The following is a 16,798-nucleotide window of genomic DNA, read 5'->3' on the forward strand; positions in this document are numbered from 1 at the left end:
GGCTCGTATTCTACTGCAGACCATGGTTTCAACCCAATTTAGATTTCTCGTTGTTTACCTTAACGTAAAGTCTAAATTTGTATTCTGCGAGAGGTTTTGTAAAACCAACGTCTATATCAGGGGGGTGTTTCATCAACGTTTGTCAGCACTGACAATCACTACAGTAACAGTCAGTGACCAGCGCATCTCAGCCAATCAAAACCAAGGATTTTGCTGAAATTGTCAGCGCTGACAAACGTTGATGAAACACCCACCAGGGGGGCATTTCATGAAGGAACTTGTCGGATAAAATATCTGACAAGTCAGTTATATCCGACAAGTTTTGAGAAATTCTTTAGTCTAATTGGCTGATTTCTCTGAACTTGTCGGATATAATTGACTTGTCGGACATTTTATCCGACAAGTTCCTTCATGAAACGCCCCCCAGGTTTAATTTAAGCCCAATCTAGACCACAGCTGGGTTAGTAGTATACAAATTAAACCTCAGACTAAAGCAGGTTTAAAGGTGTTTTAAACCGTTTTTAAACCCATTTCAGATAAAACTTCTGTTTAAACTTGGTTTCAGTTGATAGCAGAATGTGAGCCCAAGATTTCAAAATATTGTTCTGCAAGTACTTGTTCCTCTGGAAATAATGATCGTGAAGGGCAAAGTGTAGACCCTGGAATGAATTTTCTTTCTAAAATGAACTGTAAAGAGTTTCCCATCACTGAGCACAAAGATGCAGTAGTATTAGGATAGGATCTGACAGCAGCCGAGGTGAAAGGACACAGACGGTGTTTCATAGAGAGTTTTCCTTTTATTGTCAGGTGCAACCATTGCATTTATGATGGTAGAAGCTGGAAAACAACCGATGGGGTTCAAATAAATCAATGTGGGAAAGGAAAGAGTGAGTTAGTGCATAAAACAAATAATGCACAAGTTTGAGTTTGTGACGTTAGTGGGGATGCAGGTCACTCTCAAGTGTTTACAATGTTGTGCAACATTCACTCCGCTGCGCCTCATGCATGCTAAGTCATCGCATATACCCTAAAGTGCGCTGCAACCCCACTAACGCACTCTCACCTGTGTATTATTTGTAAAATTATCATCACCTTTCTAATTGAGCTAGAGAAATGAGGAAACGGAGAGAGAGAGAGAGAGATAGATCTTTAAAGAGAAGGGTTTATATGTGCAGGAAAGGATCCTCTGAATACGGATCAAGAAAGGTTAAATGAGGAACTTTGGGATATCCATGTGCTTTAACTCTATTAATTGCTACGGAGCAAATCCCTGTATGCCATATCATTCAGGGATTGAAAGCGTGAGAGCTCTTGGAAAACATGTACGTTCTGAAGAAGCATTTCTACGAGAAATGCAGTACAGCAGAGTTGTAGAGAAAATTGCATGCTTTTCTGTGATGTTAATATGACAAAGCTACGGCTAATTCTCTGGCATACAGCTAGAACTCAAAACATCAATTGCATTGAGCGCAGTTTGGGGTTCAAGCAAAGTATGCAAAATTGGCGAGCAGCTCTATCACCTGAGATGGGTGGTGTAAATATGGCATGCAACGAGGTCACATCTTCTGTGCACTGGTTTGCCAATTGGCAAAGATTCAAACGAAACACATGAATATTCCCATCACTATAGAAACAAAATGGTGTTGGGTGAGACTATCCCACTGATAGATCATAATATAGATCCCAATATTTCAGTCTCTTCCTTACGTGGCAGTTATATCGCAGGAATGTCAAACATGTCACCTTGTGAATTTCAGCATTATAACCTACAACATGGGTACTAACATGAGGAGCTAAAGTTTGAATCAGGGGCACAGGAGGTCCACGGGGCGCAGAGGGGTTGGGTCTACTCCTTCAAGTCATAGCTGAGGAGTGTCTCAGAGATGGCGTCGCGGAGGGACAGGAGCTTGAAGGGAGGGTGCCGGGCAATGCCGACTGCGTGGGGAATGGAGTCCGTGATCCAGAAGTTGTCAAACTTCACCGGCCCACCCTCCGTGAACAGCTTCCAGGATCCCTCCGGGAACACGGCGTGTGTTACGAATGCATTGACGGACAGTGCACCCTTATGCTGAAGGACCTACGTAAAAGAACATACAATGCACTCCTTTTATGACAAAATTCTTTATTACAGCACAGTAAAATTCATGTCCGAATATCATCATCTATATGTCTTTATATACAATTTCACTGTTCTGCCATAACAATATTTCAATATGTCCAAAGAAAACTGCCAGTTTTGGACTTGGTATTTTGAATAAAGTAGACGTGAAGTGAAATACAGAGATTAATACTTGTAGCCTTTTTGAAGAAACTGAGATGAATGAAATTCACATTAAGTACTTGTGATAACATTTTCGTTTAACATTTTTGATTAACATTCTCTGAATATTGATGTTGTGCAATGTATCACAAGAATCTTTGAAGAATTGAAAGACAAAATACACAACAAATTGTCAGTTATGCTCAAATTACATTTGTACGCATTATTTATCCAAAAAAAAGAACAATCACAAGATCAACTGCAGATGATATTGTCTTCTCATACTTTCCTCTGTTGTAGCCACAGAATCCCCATACTCAACTACATTGTACTTCTAATAGCCTCACCTGTTCAAAGTCTTCATAACACTTGGAAAAAAATCACGGTATTGACTGCCTGCATGTATCAAATTTCAATTCTTTCTTTTTTCCCCTTCCTTTCACTACCAAAGATTACCACTTGTGCAATACTGGTGGTACAAGTTTCCACTCCTGTATTAAATCTCCTACAGGAAATGATCACACAATTCTAAGTTATAATAACATATTTGATTATTGTGCTGCCTTGGTATGAACTTCCTAGCCCTCAGAAGACCTTATCACTGTTTCGGTAAGCAAAAAACAAAGATACAGTTCACGGGAACAGCTGATTCTTCTTCTGGCTTTCATTTATTCATTTATTCATTCATTTCTTCATTTCTTCCTTCCTTCCTTCCTTCCTTCCTTCCTTCCTTCCTTCCTTCCTTCCTTCCTTCATTCATTCATTCATTCATTCATTCATTTCTTCCTTCCTTCCTTCATTCATTCATTCATTCATTCATTCATTCATTCATTCAATCATTCATTCATTCAATCATTCATTCATTCATTCATTCATTCATTCATTCAATCATTCATTCATTCATTCATTCATTCATTCATTCATTCATTCATTCATTCAATCATTCATTCATTCATTCAATCATTCATTCATTCATTCATTCATTCATTCATTCAATCATTCATTCATTCATTCAATCATTCATTCATTCATTCATTCATTCATTCATTCATTCATTCATTCATTCACCCATTCATTCACCTGCTCTCAAACATCTCACCTGTGCACAGTGCCTCAGTGTTCCTCCAGTCTGAATGAGGTCATCGATGATGATCACATGACGGCCAAATGTGTCACCTGACATATTGCAATAGACAAGCATGAGAGCACATACAATTTGCTGATACACATGTAAAAGGGACACTTGTACATCATTTAAAAACAAGGACAGGGAAGCAATAACAGTTATCTTCTTTATCAGATTTCTCAAAAAATATAAAGAGTTAGGACCTGCAAAATCACCTTGTTATGAGAGGGTTTTTGTTATATTGCCCTGTTTATAATGAAGTTCCATTGTAGGTAGAATGAGATCTTGACAGACAAAGTCTATCAGAATACATCACACACACATAAATGATGAGCATAGGAGTTGGAGTTTGGGTTGTTTTAGGAAAGTTGGGGCCTGCTGACATGACCGTCTCATTGTTACTAGTGCCAGCAATTGCAAACAAAGTGACCCACAGACGACAATGTCAGCATAAAGGCTTTTCAAGCTCTTGGAAAATTATTATAGTTACCACATGGAATAGATAAATAGTGCACCGTTTTGCGAATGAGGAGGTCACGCACATTTTCGCGAGATGACGTATCTCGAATGGACACCAAGGCTACCGAAAGTGCACTCTTACCCTAGCGCATTGGCAACATTTTCATGTGTTCTTACATTCTCAGTCCAACTGTTATTTGTGAAATTCATGAAATTAAACTCTCGCAAAAACAACAATTTATACATTATTACTGAATGCTTTATATATCAGCCACTTGAACCCACAGAATGGCAAGATTCACCTGCACTAGCCTGCATTACCATTGGACTCCTTGTTACTGTAAAAATTGATATTTTTGCGCGACTAATTTTTCACGCTTGGGCGGGTCAGAAGAGTTTCGCGTGTTTTTAATTCCGCCGAATCAAGACAGCACGCACAGGAACATATGGCAAGCAAAAATATTTGTGAGCTTTTATTTTCGCGCTAGTTTCTGGTTGCGCAAAATGCGTACCAATTTCAACACCACGAAAATTTCCACTTTTACAGTAACCCTTTACAGTTGTATGTACCCTGGCAGTTAGCTTAACTTGCCATGCTCGTTCGTCAACATTCTGTAATCCATCCAAACTTGACACATCTGTAAAGTTACCAAGCCCACTCAGGTGTAGTAGCTTGCCTCAGTCCAAGAGGAGGGCAATGTGAAAAAAGAGCGATTTGGCAAATAGGTCTGACCACTGATAGTGAGTATCTAGACATCCATGCCATTTTTCAAAGAAAGCTCCCAAGTGTGCCATTGATGAACATAGCGCAGTAAGGCATAATGATAATTCAATACATATTTCTTCTACAGTGGCTTTCTCCTACTGTACTGCTCTAGTCCTTTTTTCTTTCAAGATAAAGACAAGGTGAGTTTCTGTGTATGTGTGTGTGTGTGGGTGGGTGTATGGGGGGGAGGGGGGGGGGTGTGTGAGGACAGAAGTTACAGTAAAAGTGGAGATTTTCGTGTGAGTAATTTTTTTTTTGCGCCTGGTCAGGTAAGATGAATTTCACATGTTTTCAATCCCTTGGACTCAAGATACGAATTACTGGAACATTTGGCAAGCAAAATATTCACATGTATGCTTTTACTGTCATATACTAGTTTATGCCTGAAAATTTCCACAACACAAAAATGACCACGTTTACAGCAATGCAGGCCTGCAAATTCACCTTCTTTTACAGACACTATCCGCTTGTCCCCGTCACGAATCTTGGTGCAGAGGATGAAGGGGAAGTCCTCAAACATTGGGTGGAATCGCTTGTAGGCGCCCTCGTCTGGGAAGGCGATGCTGAGGTTGGCCTGGATGTCGTCCGGCATGGCCATGATCTCCTTGATGAGGAGCGGGATGGCTGACTCGAGTCTGGAATGAAGAATATCACGTGATCAGTGTCCCATTTCCAAGATGTTAGGATCGCAAGTCTTGCTAAGTAGAATAGCAACTTCCCAGCAACAGCTAATCAGGAAGCTGGATTCATGTTATTACATTTGCCACTCCAGGAGGAGTTGCCGTCAAGTCAACTTTTCATGAAATGGGGCTCAGAACATCTACAATGTATCTGAATTTAGGCAAATTCTATGCACTCTCTCATTGTGACACTCATGGTAAGTCATGGGTAATAGTAACTTATTGCAGTTTTCTCCAACCAAGATGTAACAATTTTAACCCATTCCTTCCGCAATTCTCTAAGAATCTTCGTGGCCCCCAAACAAAATTCTCTTTGCCCATCAAGAAAGAACAGACAGGTTGGTAATAAGCTTGTGTGAAGGTAGGCAAGGGGTACGTGTATCCCCTTGTCAGGGTCAACTGCATGTGCCATCAAACAATCGGAAACATCAATCAGATGTGAAATATGAATAGAGCGTGTGCTGATGGGCTTAGACACTCTTTTGTTATACACTATAAGGGCACCAGAACGGGTCAGCAAAAGTCAAAATCTAATGACCTCAGCACGGATTGCTACTCACTATACATAGCCCAGTCGCTGTAAAAAAAGAATAAATAAAAAAAATTTAAAAAAACAGAGACTGGGCTGTGTATAGTTAGGATTGCTATGTACATAGATGTATGTTCTTCCCACAAGGAACAGGTTAATACAAGAAAACATGACAAATCAGAATGATGATGAAGAATTCCCGATACAACTGTATGCAATGGATTGTCCGATGCAATCTACCAAGGCCTATAAGCTTAGATGTTGACCAAATGCCAATTTTTTGTGGAACAACAACATAATTATCAAATCATATTCACCTTGGAATGACTTGATCAGAGAAGTAGAATCTCTCCGGAAGGGCGTGGATGTCAAACATGACGATCTGGGCCGGTCCCCTGGCAGTAGACGGAATGGCTGACAGTAGCATGGCCAGTACCTACGTACGGTGGCATAGTACAATACAGTGGAAATACATGTAAAATGTAGAGACACTCAAATCTTGGGACATTTGCCATTGGGTATCTCTACCTTGTAACATACACTGTGACATAGAAGATTTATTCATTCGTGAACTCATTCATTTCATTTTCTATTTTCAACAAAAACAAATAATTTTTTTAAAAACGGAATGCACTGCAACATAAAATATGTAAGTTTGCACAACTAGCAAGATGATATAATGAGCAGTGTCATTAGAATTTACCTAGAATTCGTCACCATGTAATTTTGCAGTCACAAAATACAGATGATAGATCTTACTGTGGAATATCTGTGATCTGAATGTAAATTTGCATCTGTGGCTGTTACCAGTCATGAATCAAAGCTATTCACAATAAAACACTGTGATCTTCACAGAACCTTAATCTTTTCCTAAACCAAAATGCTTTGTGTCTTCCATCATAACGTGTACACAGAATCAAACTTTGTGTTGTCTTTTTTTTTTTTTTTTTTTTTTTTTTTGGGGGGGGGGGGGTTGTTTGCTCTTTCAGTATTCAAGCTGCATGTTAAGAAGTTCTGTAAGAGGTGCCATTGAAGACTACCTTTGCTGTTGCTATCTGCCCCTCCATGTCCACCCTTTCCATTGTTCCTGTGGGAAAGTATGGCAGTATGAACTTGAAGGATCTGGCCAGGTACCTGTTGAGCAAAGTGGGATATTGAAGAAACGATGGTTTAATAGTAACACCACCCAGTCTATTCCTGACACAAAGGGCCAGCTGTCTGCAATTATCATGTTTATAGTACATAGTGCACGTGAAAACATCAGGGGATAAACACTTTAATTAACAGCATTTTCAATTATGGTGTACAGTCATGCTCTAATAACAGGATTTCTTGTTTTGAGAATGATTGCTTTTATATGGCTGCACTTAACTGCTATTACTGTACATGGTACATGGTACATGTATACACTGTGTCTGTTACTATTACTATTCAAGGCTACAATTTTGCATGGTCATGTGCATTCTAACATAATCATATGATTAGTCCTCATGCATTATCAAAATACTGATATTATTGGCTTCAGTGTAAAATTAATCTGCACTCAAGCTGCACTGACTTTGTTGTGCATCAGTTTCCATCTCAGTTCATTAAAGTTCATACATTATTCATCCAATGTAGTACCCTGTTCTACTATCCTCAGATGAAAGCAGAACATAAATACATGTACATACGATGAGTGGAAAGAGGAGTTTGCATACTGAATGCACTGTTTAAACAGATCAAAATTAGCTGTGCTGCATACAATGTATTTATAAATCAATAGCAGTGAAGCACAGTACTGGTACATCACAGTGAACGCACTGTTTGCAGAAATCCAAATCAGCTACACAGAATACAGTATGAATCAATGGCCATGTAGAACACCACGCACCATGGCACAGATTAGTAGTCAAGTCAGCTGTTACGCAGCAAGGACCTCATTACTTTCTCTACATCCTTGCATTTTCGACAGGCAATTGGCAGTAACAACCTGGGGGTATTTAACAAAGCTGTTCATAAAGTTACGAATGACTTACAAACGACTGGTGATCAGTTGTTGTGCTGAATTATTCGCTCACATCAGAACTAATCACCAGTCGATCTTACGTGTAAGTTGTTTGTAACTTTAAGATCAGCTTTAGGAAACAGGGCCCAGCTGGATAGCATCCTCTTCTAATGTATCTTTGAAGGATATTTCCCTCCTTGATAATACATTGCATTCATCTAATCTGTTCTCTTCTTTGCTGAGGAAATAAATTTTGATGCTCCATTCAAAGCGAGTGAACCAGTGTTAAAGCCTGCGATTCAACTTACATTGTACCATGCTAATGCACACACACACACACACACTCACACACTCACACACAGGTATTAGTCTTCAGAAACATGAGACACAATTACATTTGTGCTTGTCGCACGCAGGGTTTAATGCATTTTAAAGCAGTAAGAACACAAACCAATTGCAACCACCATAAAAGCAAGTTTAAGGATAGGCAAAAATTAAGCAGCTAAAATACAAAACACAGCAAATCAATAGTGAAATAGAAAGAAGTACAGTACAGGTAAAGTTTATTTACATTTGAAATAAAAGCTCTGTTAAGCCCTAATATTATCTTATTCTTGCAATTGCTATCAGAAGACAAACAGCAAAGCTTAGGTAATGTTGTAATGTATTCTTATCTTATGACAAGTCATCCCTTTTTAATAAGTGTGCAATAGGATGTCAAAACTACAACCAAGGGGTAAAATTGCGTGATTTGAGCATTTAATGCACATGTTACGCATTTCACTTGAGAGAGATACACGTGTAGTAAGAAAAAAATGCTACAAATACCGGTAGCTTGTAGAAGTACAAGTATGGAAATCAGTAGGAGAAAGTAACATCTATTGCAAATCTATCAAGCTTTAAGAGATTGCAATGACCACATAATATTGTAGTTTCTAAGGCATTTTCATAATCACATCAGGAACCTAAAATGTGCATGATTTCTCTTTTAATCATGATCTTATTACAAAATTGTGGGTCAATTTCAAGGATGCAAACACTAGTAAATAACACACAATATATTGTTTTATGACAAGTGAAAATTCAGCAGTTAAAGAACAAAAATGTTTGGTAAACAAGAATACCAAATTATGATGATCTTTGAATAAATTATTGCATACACAAAACATCTGTAAGTTCTAGTGAGCTGTGACTTTATGAAGAAAAAACAGATAAATCATTAGGGGCCAACAAAGCTTAAATGCTGATATATTGTGCAAAAGAGTGTAATGAAATTGAAAGAAAGAAACCATGATACAATGTATATAAAACTTACAAGGGGAATAAAAACAGCAGTATGAAGAACACATAAGATACTATGAGGTACTGCACAGTACTAATTGTCACACACAAACTGGATGATCAATTTGCACTTCAAGCAGGAAAGATGGGGTTGTGATATCTTTATTTTCATTCTGAATGGTTATTCTACAGAGTACAGTATAATGCCAAAAATGGCAATTCTAGAAAAAAATGTATGGGTGCAAAGTTAATGGGTGAAAGAGGGGCAAAGCTACAGCAATGAAGTAATGCAAGAGAAGAGTAAAGGCAAGCAGTGAGGAAGAGTACGCGGTCTAGGATATGGAAGGCATACAAGTAGCTACCAGGTTCTTTCACACTGCATGCTATAAAAGACCGCTGAGTGCTTGGTACCTTGGCATGTTGTATATTATGGAGAGCTGCTCAAATATCACTTCAGGAGAGTGAAAACTTCCAAGAAAAATGACTGCATGATACAAACATGAAAAAAAAAAAGAATTATATAATTGTTTCAGGGGCTACAAGACCCTGTAATCTACAAAATGTCAAATGTCAACGAGAGCAAAAAACATGGCAGCCAAAGCACCACATCAAATGGGGAAAACAAATGGGGAAAGCCTTTCCTTTGACATGCCGTAATGACTTCACTTTTGGGGTAAGACAGCTAGGATTTGGACAGGATATCACTGAACTAATAATCTTGCCATTAAGAAAGTCACTTTCACCAAAATTTGAGATACAAGGTCTTGTCTCCCCAGTGAGGATTATATAGTTATGAACATAGTGTTAGAAGTTATAAATTAACAGTGTAAGTATCAAAACAAATACAGGAATTTAAACAAAATGTGACCGTGCACCTCAAAACGAACATAAAGTCGCACACACTGATTTTGTGTGAGGACTGAAAATAAGTGAAATGGGTCAACCTAGCCGAACTTGACTTTTTCGTATTTTCTGAAAGAACGGGTCTTCTTTTACATTAAATGCTAAAATTTGATATTATAAAACAGGCAGGAAAGTGTGGGGTTTTTTTTGCATTTTATCTTGAACATTTTTGGTAGAATAGTGCGATTAGGTGTGTCTTTAGAATCCCCTTTTCATTTCTGAAAAACCTTGTCCACACTCTTCACTTTCAACTCTAATAACTTTTGAAAGGATAGTACTCCTTTGAAAGATGGCATTATTTATGGACAGAATGTGTTAATGAGGCATGTTTAATTTCAGTTTAATCTGATAATCCCTTCATTGTTGTTACTCTGGTGGTTTACTTCCTGTTTTTTGTCCCATTCATCGCACAGCCAGCACGGTTTGGTAAAGATTAAGTGCTTGAATAGACACTGTACTTCAGAGCCTCTTTTCTCAGTTCTCACTTTTCCTGAGTTTGTGCTTTCTTTCCAATATTTAGATAGGTTAGGAGAGTTCATTTGATTTGAGTTATACATCATTTTAAAGCTTAAAGTCTGCTCTTTCAGAATATGGTCTTAACTAAAAATTCATGTCTGGCGACTTTTTGTTTGTTTTGAGGTGCAGGGTCACAAATGGAAAGACATTCCTTGAAATATTACTTATTGCCCTAATAAAGGAACAGACATTGACACCAAGAAAATTGCAAATATGTGATACGGCTGAAAAAAAAAAATGGGCAAGTGAAAAAAGTTTTGATGCCATCTTTTTTTTTTCACTTTTTGCCCTTCAAACCCATGAAGTCAACCACATAGAAGCCCAAAGATAATGACTGTGTAGTGATGCAATGCACTTTAATTTCATTTCAGCAACTTTCAAACAAACACTTACTTGAAAAAGTCCCAATACAATGCAGCGCACCAACACTCCATCGAACCAAGTTTGTTACTCCAATGTGTTTAAGCGTGCAACCAAGATGTGCTGTTTAGATTCAATTGATTGTGTTTTATCCTGCTCTATCTTGACTTTCAAATTTTCTATTATGTTCTCTATCATTTTCTTATATCTTAGGACTTTCTTTTACAGCAAGTAAAATTCATGTTTGGGCAAGTGTTCTGCAATAATGTGAAAACCTGCTTGCCCGACATGGCAAGGGGTAACCAGAAAAAAAAAGTTACTGTATGTAGCAACCTGTACACTGTAAACAGAACTTGCAAACAATGACTAATCAATGTCAAATAAGAGGAATATCCATGCAGGGAAAAATGCAGCAGACAATAAATTGTAAGGCGATGGTTGAGATGAAGTTCTAATTATTATTGTTTTTGTTTAGTTGCCTCAAATTCTATCACAGTCTCTCCATTTCCTTCTGTTAGCAGCTCCTTCTCTTCTGTACCACCAAGCATTGAACAGACTTAAGTTTATTAAAAAAAAGAAAAGAAGTAAAGTAGAATACAAAAGAGATATAATTGTACAGGACACTTATGGCAAGCCTTCATTACTATCCTGTCTTTAAGTTTATCCACAGATAGCATTTACACGTATGCATGTACGCCCTCGATGCTGGCATCACCAAAGTTTGGAGTGGACTGTTGCATTTTATCTATTTGTTTGTTGAACCTTTTCATTATACGAGGTGTATACAACTATATACAACATCTTACAATGCTGTATTTCTAGCACACACTTGTAGGGCACACACACTCTCACACACACACACACCCTATGTTATACAAAACCTAAATGTATACCTACCATCTCTGCCAGCGCACTCCCTGACGTTGTTGATGAACAGGTTTGGCCAGCCATCTTTGAATTTCTTCCACTCGATCGACCGGACAAACTGAACTTGCTGGAATTTCCTCATCGGCCTGTTGGCTGACAGTGACTGCATTGCCGGTGGTGAGAGGGAAAACAAAAAAACAAAAAACAAAACAAAACAATTAAAGCAAAAACACAGTCATAATGATTTTACGACAAACAGTACACATACAAGAGGTATACCACATTAGGTTTGCTGTTCTTGGCATCAAAGTTGATTCATACCTGGATATGGGATAATAATGAGGCCTCCATCCATTTCAAGCTTAATCGCTTATGATGGTGGTCTCCTGCATTCAATGATCTCTGTTGTTTACTGAAAAATACTGTATATCTTATTTTATGTTTACTGTGTATCTACATTGCTCAATGCAATCACCTATATGTGTATCTATTTATGTACTGTTATCGATTTATTTCACTGCACTTGTTATTCTTTGTCTTTGTACTTTTTGAAGTTTGTACTCAAATTGCATCTAATTGAATGCAGAAATAAAAGCAAACAAACAAACAAACAAATAAGGTTCCACATCATCACCACAGACCTAACTTAACTAACCTTTCTGACTTCATGGCAGAACAAAAAAAAATGATCTTAAAGTATTAACAAACAAGATTGCTGAGAGTCCTCTTTCTTCTTTTTTCTTGTTTCTTTTTTTCTGTTAAGTGTTTTTTGCTGTCACTAGCATTTTTGCTGATTGAGTAATTCATAGAAACATAGGCTAATTCATAACTGTACACCCAGTGACCCAGCACATGACAAGCACAAGCCGTTTAATAAGGTATGAATAGTCGCCAGGAGTGGACTGAAGTGAGGAGGAGGAGGAGGAGAACAACAACCTGGGTAGAATGGATGTGTCATTTGGCTAGTAAACTGCGGGCTCTATTTTACACCTTTAATTTATACTAAATGAAAAAAAAAAAAACATCTTAACAATGAATTTGTGACTAGCCTATTCTAGACCTAGACTAGAGTTCTAGTCAATTTATTTTAGTTTGGAAGCAACCAGCAAAATATACAATGTGTCGGACTGAACGGCACTGGCTACGGCTACATACCTCGGCGAACGAAAACGGTGAAACTGGTGTTACAGTCGGAAAGAATGGCTCATTGTTAGCAGCACAGCATTTTGCAGCAATAGCTTCGGCTAAATTTTCCATCGATGGATGACAAAAGAGTAGAGCCGATCTCACATTAGAGGCAGACGCCATTATGCTGCGTTTTTCCTAGCAGCTGTGAAAACTGAAATAGGAATGGTTAGTAATGATGTGCGAACATGGAGATGGGTGTGTGGAGATACATAATTACATCCAATGGGCATTTTCTGTTTTGATGATTTTTTAATCGAGTTTTGATCCCTGGGACAAAACGCTCGATTGCTCGTCGACAGTCAGAAATGGTAGCTTCGTCGATTTTTTACAGGGGTGTAAAAGTCACAAGCAAACGATGTATATGCAATTCAGTTTTACTACTGGTCAAAATATGTATAAATAAATCGCAAATTAGTCAAAATATAATGTTAATTTTGGATAATTTGGGAGTTTTTAGGAAATCAGGTTTTCTAAAATCATTTATTGAATAAAGATCACCCTTTAAAGAAATGTAGTGCCCAGGTTGAAGTTATCGACTACTCTTGGTTTAGATCGGAACTCTCTGGCGTTGTCCTTGGAACGTACTGGTATGCTGGGGTATTATAAACAAACCGTGTCGTTTTCAGTAATTAATTTGGATGACAATGGTGGAGATGATGATGATGATGATGATGATGATGATGATGATGATGATGATGATGATGATGATGATGATGATGATGATGATGATGATGATGATGATGATGATGACGACCACGACCACGACGGCGATGATGGTGGTGGTGATGATGATGATAGTTATGGTAGTAGGCTATCAATGGCTTTACAATAATAAAAGTAATAACGGTGCACCGTGTGGTGTATTGCAATAATAGTATCGGTGGAAATGAGGATGGGCTTTCAACTATTTTTTGCGAGATCATGGACCTACTACACATGGACTAGAACGAAGGTCTTTCTTTGACTTCATCATCACCGCCGCCACCCTATTATGTGCATCTACAAGAGTACATTTAGATGTTTGGACAATGACGATCGTGCAATCGTGCATCGCACTGACAAAAGAACCGTTTCCCTCATTGCAGACTTATTTTGCTGAGGTGCCTTTTCAGACTCGACTGCCTTTGAATAAACACCAATGAAATCGAGCAGCATACCCGAAACATGACAGTTTTCCCGTCACAAAAATTAAAATTACTGAAGTGGACACTTGTGGACATGCATGTAACATATAACTTACATGTCATCTGTCCATGTTTACTCTGGAACAATGTGCGAAAAATGAGAAAAATTAGATTATAAATCACAACCAACCTGCCAAAATTATTAATCTTGTAAAGTAAGCTTATTTCGCAAATGAAGTCACTTGAGCGATAATGGATCCCTGTCCCAATGTACACTACAACTGCACATGCATTTTTCTGGATTTAAAAAACTGCTTATCTTCTGCGCATGTGGTAGTTTATAGATTTCTCAAAGCGTCGTCACGTTTTTATCCAGTCTGGCTGTCGGCGGTGATGGTAAGATCAAAGCAGGAAAGCATGTTTTAAATGCTTTTGCGCCTCTTTTGACAGAAATAGGTACATGAATTAATTAACGAGCGATGAACGTCAAGGTGTAGTAGGTCCATGGTAAGATAATGATCGAGTACCCAGTGGCGTATCGGGGGGGGGGGGGGAGGGGGGCACGTGCCCCGGGCGCCACTTCTTGGGGGGCGCCGAAAACGAAAAACGAAAAAAAAGAAAGGAAGAAGAAAAAGAAAAAAAAAGAAAAAAAGAAAAAAGAAGAAGAAGAAGACCCCCCCCCCAAAAAAAAAAAAAAAAAAAAAAAAAAACTCACCCGGACCGGGAGGTGGGGGGGGGGGGGAGGGAAAACCAAATCAAACAAGATTTTAAAAAAATGACAGTGTTTATTGTGTTCACACATGCTATCGTTAGAAGGCAAAATGTTACACGGAGCAGCGGCTGCAATTTTATTTCTTTCGTTCTGAAGCGATCGCCCATTGGATCAAACGAGGGCGCCAAAGGTGTCGAACATACGGGGGGGGGCAAAAAACCAAATCAAACAAGATAAGAACAAAACGTAATGATGACGCGGAAATATACAAATTTCGGCTCACTCGCGCGTATACTAATTTAGAGTATTTTTTCAGGTCCTCAGTTTGTTGGTATAAATCGTTATCTATAAGGCCGTCACTATATCTTGATTAGAATTGTAAGAATTGATAAGCAAAGAAAAAATGACAAGAATTCCATGTTTTGTAAGCTGAAATACAGAAATTTATCCAAACAACTTTAAAAAAGAAGAAGATAAGAACAAAACGTGATGATGGCGCGGAAATATACAAAATTTCGGCTCACTCGTGCGTACTAATTTGGAGTATTTTTCAAGTCTTCAGTTTGTTGGTGGTATTGTTATCTATAGGGCCGTCACTATATATCTTGATTAGAATTGTAAGATTTAATAGGCAAAAAAAATGACAAGAATTTCATGTTTTTTAAGCTGAAATACAAAAATTTTCGGCTCGCTCGCTACGCTCGCTCGCCTAAATTTATCAAAAAAAAAAAGAGAAGAAGATAAGAACAAAACGTGATGATGACGCGAAAATATAAAAAAATGTTCATCTCGCTTGCCAAAATGTATCTAAATTTATTACATTTGAATCACCCTCAAAAGACCCCTTTTAAGTGCTTGAAAAAGCATATCATGTGGATCATACCTACCGGGATGGGTTTGGGGTTGAACTCTTTTTCAGAAATAAATATAGGAGCGCAATTTTCGCGCTTGCCTCGGGAGCCGTTTTCCCTATATACGCCACTGCGAGTATTGTATACCCAATGAGCAATCGAGTTCCATTTGTTATATACTTATGCATGAACGATTGCTCATAAATTATAAAAGACGTGTGAGTTCTCTGCCGTGGTCGCCATACGGCATTTTACATGAAACCAATGAAACCTATATATGCATGGTGTGGAAATCTAACCCTGATGCGGCACTTTCGGATAATACGGAAATCTAAGAACTAAATAACATTGAAAACAGAATACTCGAGAAAAAAAAAAACAAGGAAGTAAACGATTGGTGTAATCTACGTTTCGATTTTTCCCATGTTCATGAAAAACTCGTACTCTTTTACTTAGGAAGTTGCACGTAGCTATAGCTTTGAAATAACAACGTACCTTGTACCTTTTGATGCCGGGTATATACAAAAAGATATTTCACAACAGCGCTTTACAGTGCATGCAGTATTTTCTTTCATGCATATCACACAAGCTGTATACCTTGTACAATTTTCTCCCTTCCTCTCGTTCTCCTTCTTTCCAAAAATATTAAACCACACGATCATTAAGCTACACTATACACTGTAAAAACATCGGTGTTAGATTTAACACCATGGGTTAAATCTAACACCGATCAAACTTCAATAGAGGACCACACCCACAGGTGTAGAAAATGTATTGTGACGGTGTTAAAAAGTATTCACCTGGCACTTCATGGTGTTCATTTGCCTGTGGCTGGTGATATTTTTGACACTGCGCTAGAGTTAATTCAATAATGACACCTCATTGGTGTTGATTTGCATGATGATATTGGTGGTGTTAATTTCAATGGCATAACATCCGTCCAGCTTCAATAGGGGACCACACCAACTGGTGTTATTGTGAAATGTGTTTACACATCTTTTTTTTCAAAAATCAAGTACTTTATCGGAAAATTCTTTATCGTCTTGTTGAAGTTCAAAATTAACAAGAAGTGCAGTAACTATACTAGAACCTATTCAAAAAGCAATTTTAAATTTTGAAATGACACCCGGAGGTGTTAATTTAACACCATGAATGAGCACCGGAAATTGAACACCAGCTCGGTGTTTCA

The 16,798-nt window shown here is 38.1% G+C and overlaps 1 protein-coding gene across 1 annotated transcript; it reads right to left on the reverse strand.

The window, feature by feature from the left end:
* Positions 1-452: 452 nt before the first annotated feature.
* Positions 453-13,068, reverse strand: LOC139735624 (uncharacterized). The gene is made up of 8 exons (XM_071646378.1): positions 12,890-13,068; positions 11,765-11,897; positions 9,500-9,572; positions 6,861-6,954; positions 6,138-6,256; positions 5,056-5,246; positions 3,360-3,436; positions 453-2,077 (listed from the first exon to the last, which is right to left on the reverse strand). Exons 1-8 carry the CDS (start codon positions 13,040-13,042, stop codon positions 1,847-1,849), a joined length of 1,071 nt encoding a protein of 356 aa, XP_071502479.1. The 5' UTR covers positions 13,043-13,068; the 3' UTR covers positions 453-1,846.
* Positions 13,069-16,798: the final 3,730 nt, after the last annotated feature.

Source organism: Diadema antillarum, unplaced genomic scaffold (genome assembly GCF_040938485.1).
Source record: "Diadema antillarum isolate AM-2024a unplaced genomic scaffold, OU_Dant_1.0 seq00000586_RagTag, whole genome shotgun sequence".
Classification (NCBI taxonomy): Eukaryota; Metazoa; Echinodermata; class Echinoidea; order Diadematoida; family Diadematidae; genus Diadema; species Diadema antillarum.